The sequence below is a fragment of the Peromyscus californicus genome, unplaced genomic scaffold (genome assembly GCF_007827085.1).
Source record: "Peromyscus californicus insignis strain IS unplaced genomic scaffold, ASM782708v3 Scaffold_11__1_contigs__length_118956290, whole genome shotgun sequence".
NCBI lineage: Eukaryota > Metazoa > Chordata > Mammalia > Rodentia > Cricetidae > Peromyscus > Peromyscus californicus.
Window position 1 is genome coordinate 61,058,645 of NW_026294402.1, and position 24,806 is coordinate 61,083,450.

A 24,806-nucleotide genomic window follows, 5' to 3' on the forward strand; every position below is an offset into this window, starting at 1 on the left:
GATCCGCCTGGCTCTGCCTCCCGAGTGCTGGGATTAAAGGCGTGCGCCACCACCGCCCGGCTAGTTCTCCTCTCTGTTAGTCCCGCCTATACTTCCTGCCTGGCTACTGGCCAATCAGTGTTTTATTTATTGACCAATCAGAGCAACACATTTGACATACAGACCATTCCACAGCAAGGGAGAGTATAGCCAGAGGCATCTGGAAGGGTCCAGACTGAACCGGGGCGTGGGTGCGGAGATGAGAGCGGAGAGGAGAGAGGGAGCAAAGAGAGCACCTGGGAACCAAGAGACCAATAGCAAACCAGGAAACCAGAAAAATGCATAACCCAAATGGCTGAGCTATAGAGGAATCAGGCAGGGAGAAGGGAAGCTGAACCCAGCCCCTGGGAGGGAGAGGTTTAGGGTAGGGGGTGGGGTGAGTAGGGCTGGGAGGAGCCACAGGTCCCAGTGAATCGTGTCTGGGGTTTCTTTGAGACCTAACAGCAAGCACCTTTACCCATGGCTTCAACCCCCAGGTTTTATTTATTATTACTGTGTGTGTATGAGATGTGTGTGTGGGCATGCGTGTGGAAGTCAGAAGACAGAGGGTCAGTTCTCTCCTTCCACATTTCTGTGGGTTCCAGGGATTCAACTTCAAATCCTTAGGCCTGCACAGCAAGCCTTTATCCATTGAACCATCTTGCCGGCTCCCTCAATATTCTAATCTAGAAAATGGAGCGAAGATTGTGTCTTCAAATATATATATGTGTATATATATATGCATATAAATATATATGTATAATGCATATAAATATATAGAGAATGACTATAAAATTAGCCTTTAAAGAGAATAGCTGCATGTGTAACAACATCCCCATAGCTTTATGAATCTATCTCATGGTGTGATATTTGGGCCATTTGGGGATTATTCTCTCTTGGCAGTGAAGAGTTTGAGAGGGTTGAGTCAGGTTTTTCCATGCAGTGCTGGGTGTTGGGGTTGGGACATTAACAAACCCTGAGACACTATCTAAAAATATACTCCTTTAAATGGGGTTCCTAGGCAGATAACAGGGGAGCCCTTGTGAGTTGCTACCAGGCCCAGGAGAGTTCTGGAACTAGGCCTAGGCAAGTTCTGGAACCAGGCCTATCTGCTAGTGACCTGACATCTTTGCAGCCTGCCCTGTTCTAACAGGTACTGAGTGTTTGGGGGGGTAAGAAACCTTGTCTCAAAAAAAAATCAAAGAAAAAAATTTAATTTACATTGTTTTCCATCCCTGTCTTCTCCCTGTAACACCTCCCTTTCCCTCTTCCCTCCCTAGGGCTCTCTCTCAGATTTATGGCTTACACACACACACACACACACACACACACACACACACACTGTTCATCAACATATTGACCACAGTTTGCATAAAGCCAGAAGACATAAAGAGGCTGTTAATCTCTTCTACAACACTTTGACTTTGCTGATAAGGACAAAGGCGGTAGAAGCATACCTTTCACAGGGGCTGCTGAAAACCAACGACACTGTCTGTCTTGATGTGTAGATTACTATCCCAGCAGTTATATCCACAACTCCCTCAAGCAGAACCTGATGGTCCTTTCCCATGTGATTCCCCGTCTCCCTAAATAGTATGGTTAGATTAAAGAAGACCTCCCAGGGAATGTGACACCAGGAAGGCCAGCCAGTGATAACAGTGACCCTAATGGGGTGCTTTACCTGCAAAGGAAGCTGTTCTAAGTCACGGTTCCCAGCATAGCTGTCTAAGAGGGTCACCAAGGGGCTGGGCACAGGGGTGCATGCCTGTCATCCCAGCACTGGGGAGGCTAGGCCAGGGGGATCAGGAGTTTAAGGCCTGCCTAAACTACATAGTGAGGCTCTCTATAAAAACAAAACCAAACCAGAATAAGACAAAAAGTTAAATATCTTCGTCTCCTGGCCGCAGCCCAGATAACTCAGTCTCTGGACTTGAAATCTAGATCTCCTTCATTTTAAAATTCCCAGGAGGGTTCTAGAATGCTGCCAGGGTTGCGACCTGCTGCTCTGGAACTGAAAGAGTCAATGAATTGCGTAGAGTAGAAGTATGTGCACATCTGGGTGTGCGCTGGAGTCAGGGGAAAGGGCACGTTTAAAATTAGCCTTTGGCCACACCTTCCAGACCGTTTGAAGCAGTGACTTCCAGTCCTGGGTATCTCTCATTCAGTCCTCGTCTACGCCAGCTGTTACTGCTGACGGCAAGCCAACCTTACAGATGTTTCCTTTACAACGGTCTAGCCGTGAATCATGACTCCCGTTTCACAGGTCAGGACATGGATACTCAGAGCAGGTAGTGCCTGGCCCACATGAGTGCAGAAAGAGGGCCCTGGAGCAGGTCTGCCTAACCTTGAGACCTGTCCCAGTTGCCTGCCTACCTCCCACCCACCGCATTATGGGCCTAGTGGAAAGTTTTCTCTGCTCTTCCTGAAACAGCCAAAGGCCAGGGGAAGGCAGCCCGAGGCTATGGCTCTCCTTCTGGCTACCCCCAAAGCCTGAGCAGGGGGCCCTTCCTGAGAGAAGAAAGGCCACAAGATGCCTGGTGTTCGCCTCCATCCTAGCTATCCACTCTTGGAGTGCCTCCCTTTGGAGGGAGGAGGATTAGGTCTGCCCCACTCTCCATTCTCACCCTTATCCTGGCGAAAGTAAGAGCCCAAAGCAAACACTCGCTTGCTTTTTGAGAGCTTGAGGAATTTTTCGGTTATGTGACAGAAAGACAGCTCCATTCCCTTCATAAGACCAAGGAGATGCTACATTAAGGCGATCTGAAACCTTTGGCTCTGTTTTACAACATCATGTTTGTATCTTCCCAGGTCATGATATAGTCAGTGCAGCTTGAAGCTGGGAACTGGGGCTGTGTGTGTGTGTGTGTGTGTGTGTGTGTGTCAGACCTAACCCTGTACCACCACCAGCATGCATACAACTGAAAATCCTTGAGTTTCACTTTCTCCATCAATCAACTCACTCGGGATTGTGGGGGGACAGTCACAGGAACTCTGAAATGCCAGGCCTGCCAGCAGGTACCGGGAGGAGAGGAATCTGCTGCCCTGGTGCTGACCCAAAGCTTTGTTAAGTGTTTGCTGGCACCCACTCAGGGACCTTATGTCCCCAAGACCCAGAGTGGCTCCAAGTGGCATCTGTGTTAGAAGTCACATTGAATATGCTCACTCTGCCCTTCTTCCGCTTCCATCAGACCCTTGTGTGTGGACAGCTCAGAGCTAACACTTGGAGCCTGGACAGCTGAGACCTTAGAGTTAGTGGACGGTGTAATGTAAATTTGGCCCCAAGCCTAGCTCCTACGGACCTCCTCTCCCCCAGGGCTCCCTCTGCACCTGCTGTCTCTGCCTTTGTTCCCTGTTATTTACCAGCCAGCACCGGGCACGTGTTCGGACAGTGTTGAGTGAAGGGCGAAGGTGGAGGGATGGCGTCTCTCAAGTGCTTGTCGTAGGAGGCTGTTTCGCTCTTGGCTGTCCGCTTGCTTGCTCAGCTTTACTTTATTTACATCAGCCAGTTTATTTAGAAGACCGTCCCTTTAAAGTTTCATCTGGCAATAGAATACTCTAGATGCAGTGCCATTTTCTGAGGTCGGGACAAACACCCGGTTTCTCACAACTGTAACTCTTACCCCAGATCCACTAAGGAAGCATATCTGGGCTCTGGATCCAGCAGGCCCCTTATTAAGCCGTTAATCAGAATAAGAAACCTTTCTGAGTTACCCAAGCAGTGGGTACTTGAGGGAAGGTGGAGGAACATAGGGCAATGCGGAAGGTGAGAGGGAGGACCTCAGAGGGGAAGGAGGGGACACTAGCAATCACCAGGGATTTAGATCTGTCCCAGCTCGGGGCCTGGATTGAGATGAAGAAGCATGGGTTGTCCTCAGAGCACCCAGGGAAGCTGGCCCAGGGCTGCTTGGATCTGTGGCATGGACACCATTTCATGGTCTCTGTCTCAAGGAGCCTGAGCGGGGTCGTGTCTCCTGTAACTATCTGGGAAGCGTTGTGGGCAGCTGGCTTTGATGTCTGGCTTTGTCATTGTGTCGTGAGTCACTTGACCTCTCCTTGTGCCCCAGTTTCCAAATTTTACAACTCCCTGTTCACACTGTGATGGTGACTAACCCTGGTAAGTGGCCTTTACCCTAACCCCATCCCAGTCAGGATTCTTACCAACCCCACCTGTTTATGGACATTGTGACTGTAGCTGGTAGTTCGGACTTGGGTTCTAGCTGAGGCTTTGCAGGGACAAGGCCGTGTCATCCTAACCAAGTCAGCACTTGCCAGGGTCTTGGTGTTCACCTTTGTATACCAGCAATAACTTTAACATCCTTTCCTAGTAAAATATCAGGGTCTCGTAGTAATAGAAGGGAATCCCAGTCCCTGCCCTATCTCAGTCACTGCGTGTCAGCCAGGCAGGGCCACCAGCCAGTGACATGCCTTTCTGTCTTGGTAGAATAACTCGGTGATTGTCTTGGTAGCTGGCTGTGAGGGTCACTCCTCCAGTGGCTACACCTTAATTGTGTGGGTCCGTGTCCCCACAGCGGCCAATTTGCCATCGTGAAGAAGTGCCGGGAGAAGAGCACAGGGCTGGAGTATGCAGCCAAGTTCATCAAGAAGAGGCAGAGCCGGGCCAGCCGTCGGGGCGTGTGCCGGGAGGAAATCGAGCGGGAGGTGAGCATCCTGCGGCAGGTGCTGCACCCTAACATCATCACGCTGCACGACGTCTATGAGAACCGCACCGACGTGGTGCTCATCCTCGAGCTGTGAGTGGGGCCCCAGGACCCATGATGGGGGGGACGTAGGGTGGGCAGCAGAGATAGGTCAGGGTGGTGGAAGCCCTGGCCACAGGCCCCCAGGGCGACCAAAGCTCAGCCCAGAGGAGATGCAGTTAGTGGTAGGCAGTTTCCCTCTGCCTCGGTTATTCCATCCTCCTCCTAAAATGGGGCCAAAGGAGAGGGGTGAGCTTGCCAAGTGGCAAGGATAGCGAGGGATGGCCTAACTCTTGCTTTCATTGGGTCTTGGAGATCAAAGAAACCAGAGTTTCTGGCTTCTTTCTGGCCAGAGGAGCATTTATGAGGGTGAGAAGGAACAGAGGGTAGTGTGGGTAGCAGATGCTGTAGCAGATGTGGGTAGCAGAGAGGGGTCTGTCTTAAAGAGAGGAAGATGAACATCCTTTCAGCTCTTCCAGAACCCTTCTCTAGCCCTTCCCTGGGGAGAATCCGCTACACGGGCACTGTGTTCAACACTTGTGTTATCACAGTGGTAGCTGTTTTTTACCCACTCTCTGGTCAATAGCAACTGTTTAAAGAGCCCAGCTATGCCCCTGCATTTGCAAGATGCCTAGCGTTTGTCGTCTTGCTCAGTCCTGGCTTTAGGGAGTCTTACTAACTCAGAAAGGTGATTTTATATTCATTCTGTTGACCTTACTTCACCCTCATAGTGATACAACCACAGAGACTCTTAGGATACTCATTTTACAGATCAGAGCACCAAGAAGTCAACATCCTATCACTGGGAAGTGGCAAGGCTGAGACTGCCATCTAAACAGCTTGTTCAGATAGCCATGCACACGAGGTGGTACAGCCTTGTGATGGCCTTGCTGGGAGGGACTTCACGGTGGTTGGTGGAATTTACTTAGGTGACACTAAGACTCCAGCTTGGTTGGCCACTCTGATGTCCTCCTGAATGAGTCTCCATGGAATGAGCAAGTGGGGCCTGGTGGGTAGTAGAGTCACAAGTGACAATAGCCTTATCCAGCCACTCAGCAAGACCCCATGATAAGAGTATTCTGAGCCTCATGAGCATGTAGTACACATCTGTCCATCAGCAGAGGAGTGGGGTGTCTGCCCCAGAAATTCTTGATTTTGTGACTGTGGGCAAGTCACTTGTGAACCAGAAAGTCTCCTTAACCTGCCTCCAGATTAAGTGGACCACCTGACATTTGAGATTGCTCTAATCTGAGACTCACCTGCATATTGGCAAGATAGAAATTTATCTAGCAGAAGGGAATTTGCATCCTCTCACATTTGGTTCTTGAATTATCAACCTCTGTGTTGAACTGCATGGAGTTGCCCATGCCTTCCCTAGGGTCCGGTGTCCTCTGTGTTTCACCCATGGGCCCCTTGGTAAAATGAACTAGTTATTGGCTGTGCCTCCCTGACCCAGACAGGAGCCTGATGAAGACCACCTTCTTCCCCAGGGATGGTCAGTCACATGGACACTCCACATGGTGTGCACCAAGGTGAAAGGTCACTGGTTAGCATCCTGATTCCCAGCAGATAGTGACAAGCCCATCTTCCTGGGAAGGCCAGAGTCACTTCTTCAAATGGCTATTTATTATCACCCCCTTTCATCCCAAACCCCACAGGAACTGCAGGGAACGGATCTGTAATTCTCCTGTCCAAACACAGCTACTTTGTTTCTCCGTGGTTCCTCTTAATCTTTATCGCTTTGTATATAATTTTACAATTTCCTGTCCTACTTTTTCAAAATCTCCAACTAACAAAATTCCATATATAGCCCTTTTTTCCATTTTAATAACTATATCATGTTTCATTAAATTGCACAACAGTGTTTCTCTATTGCTGGACATTTGCTTATAATTTTACAGCTGTTACCTATTCCAAATTTTACTGGCAAAAAACTTTCTTCCCAATGTTTTCTCCTTTTCTTTTGAATTAGTTATTTCAGCTGAATCTCCAGGAGTGGAGGGTTAAATTAAAGGTGGGCAGGTACAGGCTCTTGGTGACTTCACTTCCAAAGGATGCAGGGACTGGGCAGTGTTTCTGTTTGCCTTCAGCCTTGGTGGCCGTGGGTCATTTGTTTAAAAAAGCACCTCTTTCTTTATTCATCTTTATAGTTATAAATCAGTATCTTATGGTTTCAATTGGTGTTTCTTTAACTGCTGGGAAAAATGGTCTTCCCCTGTTTGTGGAACCCCAGCATTTGGGGTATAAGATGCTTCTGCCTTGTCTCCAGCTCTTCGAACCAGGGCTCACGATCAGCCAGTATTTATATGCGCGAGTGGTCATCTTGTGAGTGCAGGTGCACCATGGGTAATATCAGTCCCCACGCAGGTGCTCCCGGACTTGCCGTGATTGTTGAGTTCTAGCTGCCCACAGTTTTTGTCTCCTCCTCCACTTCCAGGTTGCCTCGTTGTGGTCGGGATGTCTAGCTGAGGAACCCTAAGGGTTTATGAAATTAGAAAAGAGCCAAGTTTTCAAAGACCGTGCTCAGACCACACTTGCTGACCTCCAAGGAGGATTTCCTAAAGGAGGAGGACTTCTGGGGAGGGGAGGACTTCCCAGGGGAGAGGAGGACATCCTGGGGGAGGACTTCCTAGAGGAGGAATTCTGAAGGTTTTTGCTTGGACTTGGTGACTCTTGTTGGACTGATCAGAAGTTTTTGGCATTTGAGTCCTCACTGGGCAGTAGGCTTGCCCAGGGTTGGTCATAAGGGTTATTGTCCTCTTGTTCATTTTCAGAACTTGTTTATTTGTCAGTGTTTTTCTCACACAGCATCTCACTACTGTAGTTCAGGTTGGTCTAGACCTCATGACACTCCTGGCTCAGCCTATGAAGTGCTGCTTTGACAGATGTGTGGGTTTATAGATGTGTGTCACCACATGTGTATAATGTGTGTGTGTGCACATGTATGTGTTCAGTATATGTACACATGCGTGCATGTGCCTCTGTGTGTGGAGGCCAGAGGAGAACATCCAGTGTCCTGCCTTATTTCCTCGAAACAGGTTCTCTCCCTGAAACTGGAGTTGGGCTGGCAGCCAGCAGACCCCACTGAACCCCCTGTTCCTGCTCTGCACAGTACTAGGGTTACAAGGGTGCATGACTACACCCAGCTTTTTACTTGGGTCCTGAGGATTTGAACTCGGGTCCTCAATGTTTGCAGAACCATCGCTCTTACCCGCAGAGTCATTTGCCCAGCCCCTTACTTGCAGTTTTAATGGTCACTGTTCCCAGTGCCCTCTTCAGCAGCTGTTGTCTGGTCTGGTGCTTCCTTTAATGTCTGCTAAAGGGGCTGGCACTAGAAGACATGCCAGGCCCTGACTCCTGTTCCTTTCAGCTGTCTTCATCCCATCTGTGGCCATAGAAGCACCTGCTTCTGGTCATGGCAGGTGAAGGGAGGATTAGGAAGGATTTTGTTGTCGAAGTTGACTTCTGTATGGCACTAAGACTATATTCAGTGTCTCAGTAGCTGAGCTCATCTCATAGTTGGAGAATGTTCCTTTGCAGCTCCAAATGCCCTGGGTCCTCCTGGGCTCTCGGATGGCAGCGAGTGATACCCTGGCAAGTGCTCCTAGGTGTTGCTGATGCTTCCTAGTCTCCTGGGCCCAGCAACTGTGGCAACATTGTTTCTCCTTGTGCAGGTCATTTATACACTGTTGCTGGATCCTAATGGCTCCCTTGGGGGAGGGGGTGAGAAGGCACAGTGTCAACAGCACAGACACTGGGAGTCAGTTGAAGGCAAACAACAAACTTGTTTATTCAATGATACCCTCCTCCCAGCACCCAGTCTATGTCCCAATCTGGTGGCATTGTATGGTTGTCCCCCATTGGCTGGGCATGCTCAAGAACTCTGACAGTGATCAGGAACTCTGACAGCGCCTGTTGCTAGGTCCTCAGGCCGACTTCAGGTTGGCTCATAAGGAAGTATGTTATGTGCATGCCTTGGCAACTGGTCTGAGCCAATTTCCTCAACCCTATGGGCCTGTCCTACTACAATACACGTTATCAGAAGGACTCTGGAAAATATTTCACCAGATGTACCAACCTGCAAGGGAGAAGGGGTTGACCCTGAGAACACTATTACAGAAGAGAGCAGCCAGACTCTTAGCCTTTGCTTTACATGTTAAAGCTGGAGATATTTGATTTGGTGTGTGAGCTAAAGAAGCTTGGAAGGAGCCGGGTGGTAGTGGCACGAGCCTTTAATCTCAGCCCTGGGGAGGCAGAAACAGGCAGATCTCTGGGAGTTTGAGGCCAGTCCCTGTCGAAGAAGAAGAAGAAGAGGAGGAGGAGGAGGAGGAAGCAGCTTGGGAGGAGATGGGAAATGACCCAGGACAGAGGTCTTAGACCTGAGAGGCTTTGGGGTAAAAACTATGTTACCAGGTTTGTATGTGTCCTCATTTCCAGAGTAACTTGGGCTTCCTGATGTGGAGAGAGCAAGGTGAAAGGGTCCCATGGTGATCTGGCTTTAAGTCCTGGTTTTGTCACTCACTAGCTGTGTGACCCAGGGCGAGTCACTTGCTCTCTTTGACCCCCGTTTCCTCCTATGACCAATGGGGTTAGAGAAGTAATCTGCGTTCCTCCAGGTAGATGTGAGGGTCAAGCGAGAGAATATTCAGGAAGGCGTATTGCAGGAATGGTGAACTCTCAATAAACTTTTTTGAGACCTCCTCCAGCTGTACCCCTGCAGTGACACTATACCTAGTTTTTACTTCAAGGACTTATCAAGGGCCTCCCGGCACTGATCCAGCCTTGAGTCAGGAGTCCTCCCAGCCTGAGGTGTCCAGGAGACATCTTTTCTCATTCTTGTTTCAAGAAGAAAAGCTGACATCCTGGAACTTGCACACTGCCCATCCCAAGGTTAAGGTTGTGGAAGACCTGGGCCTCCACCCTAGCCTGGGGAACAGACTCAAAGTGACCCTTGCAGCAACTGTGAGGTTCCAGTGGGGACATGATGCTGGATGATGTCACCGTGAGACACAGAAAATGCTGTGTGTGCTAGACTCCTCCCCAGCACCCGATCATCCCCTGAGGGCCACACCCAGCTCACCCTGAGCAGAGAGGGCCTGCAGTGTGCACAGCAGATTCGCTCCATGAGTACCTGTGTCCCCTTCCCCCAACCTTAAACACTAGTCCTGTTTCTGTCATAAAAGGACCCCAACAGAAGCAACTTGAGGGAAGACGGGTTTACTTTGGCTCCTATTTTGAGGGTGTAGTCCATCACGGCAGGAAAGGCACACTGAACCACATCCACAAATCAGAGAATGTCAGCGCATAGCTCAGCTTTCTCTTTTTTACCCAGTCCAATAGAATTGAATATTGACCATGTGTAATTCTAAATTTTCTAGTAGCCACATTAAATAAATAAAAAGTAATAGGTGAACTAATTTTAATAGTAATTTTATTGAGCCCAACACATACTGACTTTATTATGTAGCCAGTGTGAAGTTATTGAGTTTTATATATATATATATATATATATATGTATATATGTATGTATGTATGTATTTTAATTCTAAGTCTACATAAGCTGATGTGGATTTGACATTTAGAGTGCAGATCCACTTGTAGGTAATGCACTGACTGGTTAAAGTGTACAGCAGTTCTATCTAAACAGTAAACTTGTGCTTAGTGAAGAAATTTTATTCTGCATCAGTTTTTGTGTTAAAATTAAATTAAATAAAAAAATTCAGTTCCTTAGCCACATTAGCCATATTTCAAGTGCTCAGTAGCCACACATGTTTAGCGGCCAAATATCATTGAGCAGACTCGATAGAGAGGGCTAGTGAGGCGGCTTCAGCAAATCGAGCGCTTGTTTGCAGGCCGGCACTCCCGTGCACTATTATGGAGGTGTGGAAAACGCTGGAAAGGGCCAGTTCTGTAGTTTTTTTGCATATTATTTTATGAAGTATTATGTGTAAGTTAAGGACCATGTCTAGATTATCTTGAGTGCATGAAGAAGGCACATTTCATAAAAGCAAAGACAGGAAGCTCTAGGGGCCATTTTGCCCAATCTTCTCTTTTTTTCAGGCTAGAAAAACCACCGAGGCTTGCCTGGAGCAGGGAAAGGAGACACCAGGTCACAGCCAGGCAGGGCTGGCATTTACTCCTCTTTGTCATCTGTCTCAGGCTGTTCAGACTGTGACATTCATCCCCCTTACCCCCCCCCCCAATTAATGTCATCCTCTCATGTAAAATATGTCTATACTGTCCTAAGAGGCTCGAAAAATCTTAACTGATTTCAGCATTAGAATTTAAACCCCGATGACACGCCAGGCATGGTGGTCCATGCCTTTAGTCTCAGCACTTGGGAGGCAGAGGCAGGTTGATAGATATTTATGAGCTTGAAACCAGCCTGGTCTACAGAGTGAGTTCTAGGCCAGCCAGAGCTACAAAGCAAGACCCCGTCTTAAAAAAGAAAACAAGCAAACAAACAAAGCCAGTGTCTTGGAGAGCACATCTAAGGCAGTTATGGGTAGGTGATTCGTTCTGAGGTCAATTAGTGGAAATGGGAGCCATCACACAAGCATTGTGGTTTTAAAATTCAGTGTGTGGTAGGCACAGTATAGATCTTTCTATCCCAAAGGAGCAAATTAGGAAAGGAAAAAATGAGTGACAGGTCTTGAGTCAGCAAGACCTCACAGCTTTAGAATCATTTGGCCATACTGTTTTGTCTTTCAGGCCCACTCGGGCACCCACAGATCCTGCATAACAGCTTTGGGTAACCCTGCCCCTGTCTTTGCTGGGAGCAGCCCACACCATAGCCCTCACAGGTTGGAGTCGCTTGACTGTGGCTCTTCCAGGCTAGAATGGTTCACACACCTGTGGGCCTACTGGTCTGGAGTCTCCGGGCAACCCTATTCCCATGGCCTGCTGGGTATTACTGTAGTGAGCGCGCTCCGCATTGGCCTCCACCCACACCACAGTTCTCTTTCCAGGGGCCACCAAACTCTGAGGCATCCTTTGAAATCCAGGTGGAAGTAGCCACACCCCCACAGCTTTGCTTGGCACAGAGCAATCACTTCAGGAGCCGGTGGGAGCCACACCTGGTGTGACTGATGTGCGTGGTGTTAGAGTTCAGGAAGCAAAGGCCTCCGTATGAACCAGTGCTGGGCAGTGGCGGGACTCTTCCCTTGAGAGGGTTCTGTCCTCCGGGCCCTGAATGTGGCCTTCTGATGGGAGTGGAGCCCTTTCCCTCCGTGAAGTCTAAGATGACTTGAAATCATTATCTCATTGTCTTGGACAATAGGCCCTTTATACAGCTGACTAATCTCCCGCATTGTCTGGATGAACAACACCTGGCCTCCCAGGGATAGGCGATCCATGTAAAGCTCCTTATCAAGCAAGCCTCAGGTACACCTGTGCTCCCTCCTCCACAGACTTTTCTCATTTTTTTCTTCCCAGTAGGAATAGTCTGGAAAAAACTTCCAACTTTTATGTTTTCCTATTTATTTTAACTAATAATTCTATTTTTAAAATACTGCTCTTTGGGTCAGTGAGATTGCTCAGTGAGTAAGGGTGCCTGCCACCAAGCCTGATGACCCGAGTTTGATCCCTGGGATCCATGTGGTGGGAGGAGAGAACCACCTCCTGCAAGTTGTACACACATCACATGCATAGACTCACACAGACAGACACACATGCGTACATACTACATTTTAAAAAAATTATCCTCTTCCTTTACATTTCACGGTGTCAAGAGGAACCAGACCACTTAATCAGCATGGTGCCTAGACATTTTCTCAGCCAGATGTCCAATCTCATCACTCACAAGTTCGACCTTCCATAGATACTAGCACATAAACAAAATTTGTTGGGGGATATTCGATCACACTGTAAACCCCAAGTTTGCATTTGCGTTAATTAAATAACGCAAGTTATTGGGTCAGGAGGCTTCATTAGCAACTAGCTGACAGAAAGTAATCATAGAGCCTTAGAGGGCATCCGGGAGAGATAGACACGGGAAGTAGAAGGGAGGGATTTGGAGTGGCGCAGTCTTTTCTGGTTTGGCCAAGCAGAAGGAGAGAAAATTAGCTAGTAGCTACTCAGCCTTTCAGAGCTCACAGGTTTTCATCCCAGCCTTTGAATCTCGAGTTTTTGTGGGGTTTTTGTTTGTTTGTTTTTTCGAGACAGGGTTTCTCTGTGTTGTTTTGGTGCCTGTCCTAGATCTCGCTCTGTAGACCAGGCTGGCTTTGAACTCACAGAGATCCTCCTGGCTCTGCCTCCCAAGTGCTGGGATTAAAGGCGTGCACTACCACCGTCCAGCTTGAATCTCGAGTTTTATTCCTAATTAGAACGACAGAGATTTAGTTAAAGCTACTTTTAGCAGCAGCGACAGAGCCAGTGCATGCCGGAGCAGAATTGTCACTGGACTGCGGCCTGAGTGGCCAGGTTGCTGCCAGAGAAGCAGGCCTTAATTTCAGAGTTGCAGTTGCTGACTGAGATAGCAGTAGATTAAGGCACAGACACTGTGTTGAAGTTAAAACAGCAAAAATTCAGTGAAATTTCTCTGCTGTTTTATTACAAGAATGGTCTCTGTTCTATCGACCGATGCCGCATCCTCAGTTCCACCTCATCGGAATGGTGGTGCCCTCTGTATTCATCAGCATTCTGTTCAGAACCACTCTGATGCTTTCAGGGTGTTGAGACTCCCCTCCCCTCATTCTCTGCCCTCCCCTCCCCAGAACCATTCCCTGCAGTTCATTGATGACATTGAAACTTATTCCGGCAGGCATTTTACAACTCCTCTGGCCTCAGCTGCCTCTTACTTACTTCTGAAGCCACCTCCATATTTTTAGTGTGTGTTTGTTGGTTGGTTGGTCACAGTTATCACCCCACTCAATTCAATACACCTGTGTTAGGTTCTTCAGTTAGCTATATAACCAAATACCATAAACTGGGTGGCTTATTCAAACAGAAGTTTATTTCTTAGACCTCTCAAGGCTGGGAAATTCAAGAGCAAGACACCAGGAGACTTGTCTTGGGAGAACTTGCTTCTTAGATAGTGGTCTTCCTGGATAACTGAAAGGTTTCTGGGGTTCATGGGAAACACAGGTACCTGGATATCCTGTAGTCAAGGGGCAGGAGTTAGTCTGAGAGCCAACCAACCTCTTAAAGAACCTAGATCTAAACGGGACATGGTGGTGCATGCCTTTAATCCCAGCACTTGGGAGGCAGAGGCAGGAGGATCTTTGTGAGTTTGAAGCCAGCCTGGTCTACAGAGTGAGTTCCAGGACAGCCAGGGCTGTTTAGAAAACAAAGTTTCCCAGTACCAAGGGAAACACTGGGACAGATTGTCCTTTTGGGTAGGAGATTTATTGGAAGAATTATTAGTGCCATAGATAGACAGGTAGACATGCCAAGGGTTTTGAAGAGAGTTTAGGCCCCCAGGGCTAAGTGATCTCTTCTGTAGGTTCCAGAGGGGACAGAGTGATCCCATACTACGTAGTTGAGAAGTAGCTCATCGTACATGCTTGCGACCAGGCTGCCACCGATTCCCAGGTGGAAGGGGAAGGGCAAAGATTTGGTCCTTTGGTTACTATGTGTCTGTCATATGGGTTGTGCTGCCGGCAGCCCCTGATTATAAAGCTTCTCTTGGGAAGTGAGGATCCTAGGCTCCCAGACAGCCGTGGCAGGGCACCTGTTGTCTCTTTTATGGGGGCTGTTAGGGTAGAGACAGAAAGAAGTCTGAGTGACTGCTAGTCCAGACCTACCAGTTATGACCTCAGCAATTGCAAGGTCTTTATCTCATCCCGTTTACCTTTGCTTCATTTCGTTTTTGTCCTTTTTGAGTTCGAGTCTTACTCTGTATCCCTGGCTAGGCTGGAAGTGGCTGTATAGACTGGGCTGGCCTCACGTTGGGGACAGTCCTCCTCCTGCTCTCGTCCTTCAAGTCCTTGAGACGGACTGGGGGTGTGTAATTTTAATTATTACACACACCACACTTCACACAATATTTGTAAGTTACAGAAGAGCTAAGCCAAGAAAAAACATGCTCTATAGGATCCTTCTCTGTAGCTCTGGCTGTCTTGGAACACGCAGAGATCTGCCTGCTTCCATCTCCTAAGTTCTGGGATTAAAGGTATGTGCCACCAAGCCTGGCTAAACTGTAGGATTTTAAAAGAAAAGGCAGAGCTATGCCAGGACTATGGGCATGGCTTAGTGGGTAACGTGCTTGCTGCATAATCGTGAAGACCTAGGTTCGAATCCACAGCTCCCACATAGAAGCTCCACATCTCTAATCACTGGGGAAAAAGAGATGGGAAGAGCTTGCTGGCCTCAAGTCTAGCTGAATCCATGAGCTCTCACTGAACCAGAGAGAGGCCTTGTCCTAAAATACAAGGCAGAGAGCACTTGAGACAGACACTTGACGTCAACCTCTTGCTCCTACATGCATGTGTACACAAACATACACACATCCAGAACGACGTGTAAAGGGTCAGTACAAACAAAATACTCCCAGAGATCAGACACTAGGTCTGGATAGCTTCCAAGTGGCAGTCCCAGAGCAGGGCAAGTCACGCTTACTTGAGTCCAGGACAGTTAGAATTTGTTACTTGATGATCTACAGGACAAAGGCACATTGGAGGGGTCCATGACTGTGGTGGGATGGTGTGCCATGCTGCAGTCTGTGGTTCCTCCATTCATAAATCTGGGGTGAGGGGAATGTGTCATTCATTGGTCTGATGGGTGCAATGAACTCTTGAGATAATTTTTATTAACGCAGATAATTCACTCACCACTGTCTGCCTTCTGGGTGTACCGGGCAAAGGGTATTTGTTCCTATGGACAAACAAGATACCAAGTCAGGGGCTGGGAAGACGGTTCAGCAGGTAAAGGGGCTTGCTGCTGAGGCTGACAGCCCAATTTCAATCCCTGGAACAAACACGGTTGGAAGTAGAGGACCGCCGCCGCCAGCAAGTTGTCCTCTGACTTCCGCCTGCACGCCATGGCATGCATGCCATGCCCTGCATGCCCCAACCTCACCAGCTAACTCACTAGCTAGACGCCACATCATTGTACCTTATAAGGCATTGATACCCAAAATGGAGGGGCTTCGGATGAACTGCTGCTCTTTCTAAGATGTAATACAGGGCAGGGCACAGCCTGCTCTTTACAGGGAAAGGGTAATATCCAGAATAATGAGGGACCTGGGCCTAGAGCACTAGCAGAGGTCTTTTTTTTTTTTTTTGCTGGGAACACGCTGATAGTGATTCTTGACTCTGAGGTTCAACAGAAAGCATACAGAAGCAAAGCCAATATTTGATGCCGACTAGACCCAGGTTAGCTCCAGGCAGGGCAAGGGGGATTCTATTTTCCAGAGAATCTGAGGCGGGTGTAGGCCCTGCACCCATCACCCAGGCCTCATGACATGCAAAACTAACTGGGCCTGGCCCTCCCCGCCGGTGTCTTCCAGAGTGTCCGGAGGAGAGCTGTTCGATTTCCTGGCCCAGAAGGAGTCGTTAAGTGAGGAAGAAGCCACCAGCTTCATTAAGCAGATCCTGGACGGGGTGAACTACCTTCACACAAAGAAAATCGCCCACTTTGATCTCAAGGTCAGTAAGGGGAATAAAACAAAAAAAGTGTTTAGGAAGAAGGGACCCTGTCCCCTTGTCATCCATAGGAAGGGTCACAGGCCCACTCATCACCTTCAACCCCAAATCCTGACCTTGGGGGCGGGGTGGAGGTGGTGGTGAATAGTCTGGTCCAAGTATCCACCTCGGTTTACTTTTCCTTTCAGCATATGGGGGCTGACGAAAGATGCCCTTTGATCAACTGGAAACACTGTATCTCTTCCAGAGAGTAGAATGAGGCGTAGTTAAAAACAAAACAAAGCCAGCCAGGAGAAACTTGAAGCAAAACCCATTTCATAAGAGGAAACTGATTGACAAGGAAGAGCTAAGTCATGAGTGGGCAGGACAAGCAGGATTTGCAGAATTGCTGAGGTTGGCTGACACTCTAGACCCAGCACAGCGTGGCCTTCTGTCTCCTCACCAGAGATTATAGATCTTGGAGCCCAAGGACCATTGGCTGCCTGCTCCTGCCTTACCTCAAACTAGAGCCATAAGATTGCTTCCAGGGCCCACTGATCATTTGTGGTAACTGGTGTTCAGGGTCGGGAAAGTTCATCGTGACCGCATAGAACTGCGTAGAGTATGACTGTGGCCGAGGCAGAGGGATTGACTCTCTGAGTGAGCTCTGGAGCATGCACTGATGGGTCTCTGCAGGGAGCTGACTCATGGAAGTCCCTCAACTCATGTGCAGACTCCTGTTTCTGGGAGAACACCATCTGCTGTTAGTTGTCATGACTTCTTTATTTGCTTTTGAGTCATGGTCTTATGTAGCCCAGGTTGGCCTTGAACTCTTGATTCTCCTGCCCCTGTTTCCCGCGTGCTGGGCTTACTCGGATGCACCACCACACCTGGCTGTCTAATCAGTGCTCTCTGCAGAAAGCCTCGTGTTCTGGGCTTCGCTCCTCCTCTTGAGGAGACTGATGCAGGAGACAGATAAAAAAGATAATCATTCTAAGAGTGTGACAGAGGGAAGCACTGGGGAGCTGGTGAGACTGAAGGGCAGACCTCTGACTGATCCTGAAGTGATCAGAGAGGAATGCCTGGAAAACCTGGCATTTGAATTTTCTAAAGAATCGACAGGGCTTTGCAGAGGGAAAGGACCATGTGTCCAGGTGTCCATGATCACAGTAACAGCACAACACAGTCAATGAAATACAGGAAAAGGGAGTGTGTTCATGACTGGGGAAGAGCCTGGGAAGAGGGCAGGAGGAGTTGAGAGACGCTGACGGTGAGCCAAGGAGGTGTCCTTTACCCTTTGCCCCTTGCCCTTTATGCAGAGAGGTGAAGGGGGCCAGGTTAGCAGGCATCTATTTCAGCTGGCTTCCTTCTGGCTGGGAAAATGGATGGAATGGAGCCGGCTGGGCAGCTGGGGGCCCGGCAGTGATTAGATGAGGTATGCAGTAATTCAGGGGTCAACCTCAGAATTGCTTAGGTGCCTAGTTTCATGTGAAGGTTAGGGTAAGGCCACGTCTATAGTGACACCAAGTTCTGGTTTGAGGGACTGACCCAGAGAGAATGTGACATGCGCACAGTCTTATGTCAGCCACCCCAGGGGGCGGGTTCAGTTCCCATGTCGCAATTCTTATTCTAGCAGGGTTCCCCTCCTGATGCCAGTTGTCACAGTATTTTGAATTACTTCTACTGAAGTTGTCTTACAGAGTCCCCTCAGTTGTCACCAAATAAAAATAAAAATCGGGGCCCAGCGGAGGGTGGGACTGGGCAAGCTTTTGAATAGTGGGGAGGTGATACAGCAGGCAGGTCATGGTCTACCTGGACTGCTTCTGTGTCTCTTTCCTAGTAGCACCATGCACAGTTAACTTATTTTCTTGGGTCTTTCCTGGCTCCTGGACACTGCCTCCAAATGGGCTCCTCTTGTCTTTTCTCTCGAGGCTGATAGAAGTGGGACGGTTTGCTGTGGGGAAGGGGAGCCTGGGTTGGAGTCGGCCATGTTGGACTTTATACCTCATTCCGCCATACCCCGGAAGGCACCTGAACCTTGGTTTTTCAGCCCTGTTGCAGAGAGTACCACCTACCTGGCAGAGCTGACATAAGAGGGAAGCAGTGTGAAGTGATGCATACAGATGTGTGTTGCATGCTGTTATTGTCATCTCCCTTCCCAGAAGAGAGGAAAAGAAAACACAACTCCTATTACGATGTTTTGGGCTCTCTGTTAGACCAGGAAAACAAACCCTGGTAATGTGGTTCTTACGCTGCTCTGCGAGAGCTGAGACTTCTTGTGGGGTGGCTGATGGGGCTATTTCTAGCTCTCAGACTCAGCCTGGACATTTTCCATGGCCTAGAGACAGCCTGAGTTTACCCTGGTACATATAGCGTAAGGATGCTGCTAAGCTAAGCTCACTCATGGCCATGCATCCTCGGGGTATACAGACTCTGAACTTTCTGATTCCCCCTTCTCATGGGTACCTTGGCCTAGGTCCAGATCGGCAACTTGGGGGAATGATGTGCAGCAGGACCACAAACAGATTTTCCTCATGGTTGGGAGACAGCTCCCGTACCTAGAATGTAGCTTTGTGTGCCACTGGACTGGAATTTTCCACTATCTTCGCAGGATACAGCCAGCTGGTAGCCTAGAAGAGGTTTCTTGGTTCCATGTTGCTTCCTACCATCTAAAATTCACATAGTCCTCTTAGTTTTCCTTTTCTGTGAAGAGCTTCTGTTTCCCTCCACTTGCCTGTGTTCTTTTACTCCTCAAGAAGAAAGCCTGGCCTCCCTAGGACACAGCCACCATGCCATCTCCATGCTCCATCCCTTACCTCTTTCCAGCTGGAAGGAGCCATGGCAGAGGAGGGTCAGCTGTCTGGCTACCTTTGTGATGTGAATGACCTCCTGGGAAGCTGTCTTAGTTTCTTTGCCTGGTGCTGTGATAAAATACCATGACAAAAGCAACTGAAGGGAGAAAGGGTTTATTTCAGCTCACAGCTAAGGGACCAGTCCATCATGAAGTCAGAGCAGCGGAACTGGAAGCAGGTGGGCCTTGGAGGTAGTCAGGAAGCAGAGAGGGAATGAACCCATGCTCATGCTTAGCTGACTTTCTCCATTTTATAGACTCCTGGATCCCCTTTTCAGGAAGGGTCCCACCCATGATAAATAGAGGTCTTTCCACACCCATTAACATGAAGATAAGCCTGTGGCTGTGGTGCACGCCTTTAATCCCAGCACTCGGGAGGCAGAGCCAGGAGGATCTCTGTGAGTTCGAGGCCAGCCTGGTCTATAGAGCGAGATCCAGGACAGGCACCAAAACTACACAGAGAAACCCTGTCTCAAAACAAACAAACAAACAAAAAAGAAACAAAAACAACAACAACAAAAAACAAGCATGAAGATAATCCTCCACATACATGCCCACAGGCCCGTCTTCCGGGCAATTCTAGAGACCATGAATGTGTGTTACAACCTCTCTACTCTTCCTTTTCCCTTCCCAGGGCCTTCCTGCTCATCCTCTAAGACCCCAGCAGGAATTTGCTTTCCTCTGGAAAGCCCCTGCTATTTGACCAAAGTATAACTGAGAATTATCCAGCCCCTTTGCTTCTGTTCCCAATGTGCAAACTTCTGCAGGGAGCATTGATCTTTTCATTTTTAAACTTTTATTGATTCTCTGTGGATTTCACATCACGAATTCTGATCCCACCTATCTCCCTGTCCCCTCACATCCACTCTCTACCCTTGCAACCTCTCCCCGAAATAAAAACTAAATTTAAAAGAAAAACCAAAAACCAAACAAAACAATGAAACAAAACCAACCAACCAACCAATCAAACAAAGAAGAATCCTGTCCTGGAAGCTGTGGTGTGGCCCTTTGAGTCACAGAGTTTACCCTTTAGTCCATTTATCTTTACTTGCAAGTCTTCATTGCTGTGAGTCATTGGTCTGGTTCGAAGCCTCTAGTTTCTGCTGTATCACCAGTAATGGGCTGTCCCTGGGGTTCCTCGGGGATTTCCTGCTGTTGTCCTGTGCCATAAAGACCTTGCCATTTTGAAGCTATAGTTCGTTCCCTTCACGTGCTCTAACAGTTCACAGATGAGGTGGATAATGGGGTGGGCCCACTCATAGCCCTGGGTCTGGGCCTGGGGGGTAGCTGGGTTGGTCAGCCCGCCAGCTTTCCCTCATGGTCACTACCCAGGCGAGCTCTCCAGCCCTGCCTCGGCTAGCTCACCCACTGCAGCCTGCAGCAAGGGGCGGGGCCAGTTCTCCTGCTCTCAAGCCCTCAGATCTGGGTCACCCACACTCATACCACCAGGGCCAGCTCTGCTGCTTGGCCCAGGCAAGGTGCAGGGCTCTCTGGGAGCACTGTTCTTTATGAATCACTTTCTGTGGCGTGGTGCCTGGCATAGTAAGAGTCACTGGGCGCTGAATAAATGAAGGAACAAATGAATGAATGCCTTAGTGACAAGCAAGTGTGCTCATGAATGTTCAGCACCTAGCAGCTAGTTCACCAGAATGCACGTTTATTGAGGACCTACTGTAACACAGGGGAAAAGCAATTAAACAGTGTGACGCAGCCCCTGCCTTCCAGGGGCCTAATGTCTTCAGGGAGATGGACGCGGTGAGGCTTGGTGAAGAGGCCATCTGCAATAAAACCTAATAGGCCAGTCTGGTCTACAGCACGAGATCCAGGAAAGGCGCAAAGCTACACAGAGAAACCCTGTCTCGAAAAACCAAAAAAAAAAAAAAAAACAAAAAAAAAAAACCTAATAGGTCCTCACTAACCATGCCCACTTCCAAGGAGTGAGCTCTCTGCCTCGGGCAGAGTGGAGATCATTTTGGCACATATTGTAAACTGGACACAGATTTGGTAGGCTAGAATGGAAGAAGAGTAAGTGGTATTCCCCTGTTGGGAGGGACATGGCCGATGGCCTGTTGGTATCAGTGACCATCAGCCAGGCTATCCATGGGTCAGGTCACCAGGAAATTGGCCTTAGTAACCTCACCTTTGTACATGGTCTCATGTACAAATAGCGACTTCTAGAAGGCGTTTATATGCGGTCTTGGTGTGGTTTCTCCCCTGAGCCTTTCCACCAACCAAATCCAGCCTGAGAACTCTGAAATAAATGGAGGGGCCCCAGACTGATGGTATATTAAGCAAAAATAATAAACCATGAGAAATGACTAAAATTGTATGTAATCCAGAAACTCAAAACTCTGAGGAGGCTTTTAATTATTATGAACACTAATAAGAGGGTAAACTCCAGAGCAAGGACTCCCCCCAAACCCAAGCTTCCAAGCTCCTTTATGCCCAGAATCATCCTTAGTGCTGTTTTTATGGTCATGGTGTAATAGAGACTGCTGGTCGAGCTTCTCTTAGGGTGATAATGGTTAACACTTTAAAGACATAGTACTTTCTAGAATGCAGCATGCTTACACCTTTTTCCTCATTTGATCCTCATGGCAGCAGAAGGTGATGTCATGTTTTTACACACCAAACAGTTGAGATTCAGAGAGATTAAGTAACATGCCCAGGACCACACAAGTATCAGATGACAGAGTGGCACTTGTTATTCATGCAGTTAATCCAGGCTCTGGGCTGGGCTACACACTTTGTTTTGTGTTTCTGAGACAGGGTCTCATGTAGGCCAGGCCGGCTTCAAACTTGCTGTATAACCAAAAATGACTACATATACTCGGTCCTCCTGCCTGTGCCTCCCAAGTTACGAGCATGTGCCACCATCCCTGGCTTCTAATCTTATTCTTTACAGGGTTAGTTTCCTATCTGGTTACATCGTTTTCTTTTTCTAAGATTTTAGTCATGTTTAAAAACTGGACATTACTGGTTGCTATCGAGTGTGCATGCACTGGAGAGTGAGTAACTGGTCATGGGTTATGGGTACAGGAATGCGGAGAGAGAAAGAACTGTGTTCTTCAGTCTGCTAGGGCCAACATGTGCCTCATTTTTCAGTTGAGCAAAAATGTCCCCTCTCCTGTGCCCATTTCCTTTCCTGGCATGTTAGGGGACTCAGAGGTGTCTGGCTTCCCCAGCTGTGTGTTGCCCTCTACCTGAGCCCAGCCTCACATGGTTTCTTTGAAGTCCCATCGCAGCCTACCAGGAGCCCCGATGCTGCTGCAGCAGCTCTCAGTAGGAATGGAAGACTCTTGATTCTAGAAGCAGCTAAGGAGAGTAGAAAAAGCAGGAAGACCTGGACTGAAGCTGGCTAGACATTAGTCGTGTGGCCTTGAATAACTTGCCTAACTTTATTACATATACCTCAGTTGCCTTGTCTGGAAAACTCCAGCACTAGCCTGCTCTTCTGAGATTCTGCAGTGTTGTTTTTGTGTGTTTGGGTTTGGTTTTAGGTGTTTCCTTCCTTCCTTCCTTCCTTCCTTCCTTCCTTCCTTCCTTCCTTCCTTCCTCCCTTCTTCCTCCTCCTCCTTCTCCCCTCTCTCTCTCCCTCTCTGTCTCTCTTTCTGAGACAGGGTATCATATTGGATGACCTTAAACTCCCAGCAGTCCTTCTGCCTCTGCTTCCAAGGGTTAGGATGACGTCGATGAGCCACCACACTAGGCCCTACGCAGGAGTGTTTTTCTGACATTGAGTTCTCTAGGGAAATGTATGTATATCCACAATTACTATACACATGCAAGTATCACAATACATATGTACATATACTGTCAATTTTATTGATATGAAGGTTTGTGGCACACACTTTATAAATGGAATAAATATGTAATTTTTATTGTAAATCCCAGATAGCAGATTGATTTTCATGTAACTTATAGCATTCCCTTGGCTCTTGCCAGACTCTTGTACATGGCTGTAGCCAACAAATGAGTACAGTTTGACAGGAGTGTAAGTTGATACCGTCTACGTTAAGTGAGGTGAAAATGAGACAAATCATAGGGAAATTTACATATTTAGCAAATGACCTGAGCAATTTTTCTACTGAATTTAGACATTAATTTTTGACTATCAGAAGTATAGTTGATTTTCTGTACTGTTAACAAAGCAGTTCCTATAGACATGGTATCCTCTTATGTTTGATCACATTATTAAGCAATTTTCATAACTTTTAATAATCTAGAGTAAAAAAGACAATAGATTGAGATGGAGAGATGACTTAGCAGTTGAGAGCACTGACTCCTGTTCTGGAGGACCTCGGCTTGCTTCCCAGCACCCACATAGTGACTCACAACCATTTTTAACTCCAGTCCCAGGGGACCCATCACCCTCTTCTGGTCACTGTGGGCACTGCAAGCCATGGTACACAGTCAAGCAGGCAAATGCCCATAAAATAAACAAATCTATTTAAGAAGAAGAAAAGGAGAAGGAGGAAGAAGAGGAGGGGGCAGAGAGAGAGGAGGGGGAGGGGGAAGAGGAAGAGAAGAAGAGTTGAGGGCTGACTTGTCGTTTCAGTTTTTGTGGTAAATATATACACTGTGGCCAATTTCAGTGGCATGCTGCTGTCTCTTACTGCCATGGGGTAGACAGATATAAAAGTGAGAGTAACTGAAATAGACTAGACAATACTCAATTATAGTTCTATAAAAGATAAATTATGAGTCTTAACTATTTCTAGTTTTTAACTCAATTTATTTAAGTTTCAAATTTTGGTAAATAGCCCTGTATTAACAATCACAAAATTCCTATCGAATTCTCTGAGACCTGGTAAACAAAGGTACTCATGAGCAAGGTAGTGCCGAATTCAGTGCTATGGTGGTAGCCGTGATGGAGTAATAGTGACAGTTGGCATTCATTGAGCACATATTATGAAAGCTAAAAGTAAAATTAAAAGAATGGTGACGTACCAATGGTAATAGGACTGGGGATATGGAGTTCACTGGGGGAACGCTTGCTCTGTGTGCATGAGTTCCCAGGTTTGACACCGAGCACAGCTGGGGGGATGGTGGTACCATATGAGGGTCTCTTCTGGTTCTCTGCATGTGTCTCTCATGTTCTCCATGCAGCAGGCTGCACCATAGAAAAGAGAGGTTACTAGGAAGCTCCTAGGACTTCACTGTGCCTCCTTAACTATCATGGGGATGGTGGTGCACACCTTTAATCCCAGCACTCAGGAAGCAGAGGCAGGCAGATCTCTGAGTTTGAGGCCAGCCTGGTTTACAGAGCGAGTTCCGGGACAGCCAGGGCTACATAGAGAAGCCCTGTCTTAAAAAAACAACAAACAAAAAAACCTAAAAAACAAAAACAAACCAAAATGATCTAACCTAGCCATATTAGTTTTCTCATTTGGCTGATGAACCAGCGAAAGCTCACGTAAGGGAGTGGCCTGCTAAGGTCACAGCACAGGGCGGAAACAGAACACAAATCTGTGTCTGTCTGATGCCAGAGTCACCCCTGGTGACAAATGCTGAGCACTCACTCACAAAGAGTCACTGTGGTTCTTTGCAGAGCTTGTTTTACATCCCTGACTGTGAGCCCCACTCCTGGAGTAGAAGTTAATTAATCTGGTCATCTTAATATGGTCCCCAGGGAATTCTGAGAAGCAACAGGCCTCTGAATCATAGGAGGCCCCCAAA

At 47.9% G+C, this 24,806-nt stretch overlaps 1 protein-coding gene across 1 annotated transcript in view; it reads left to right on the forward strand.

The window, feature by feature from the left end:
* The window catches only part of Dapk2 (death associated protein kinase 2), a 112,288-nt gene that overhangs the window by 64,889 nt on the left and 22,593 nt on the right, over window positions 1–24,806 (forward strand). Inside the window, exons 4-5 of the mRNA XM_052730139.1 lie at window positions 4,548–4,769; window positions 16,162–16,300. Coding sequence (XP_052586099.1) covers window positions 4,548–4,769; window positions 16,162–16,300 — 361 coding nt within the window. The remainder of the gene's footprint in view (window positions 1–4,547; window positions 4,770–16,161; window positions 16,301–24,806) is intronic.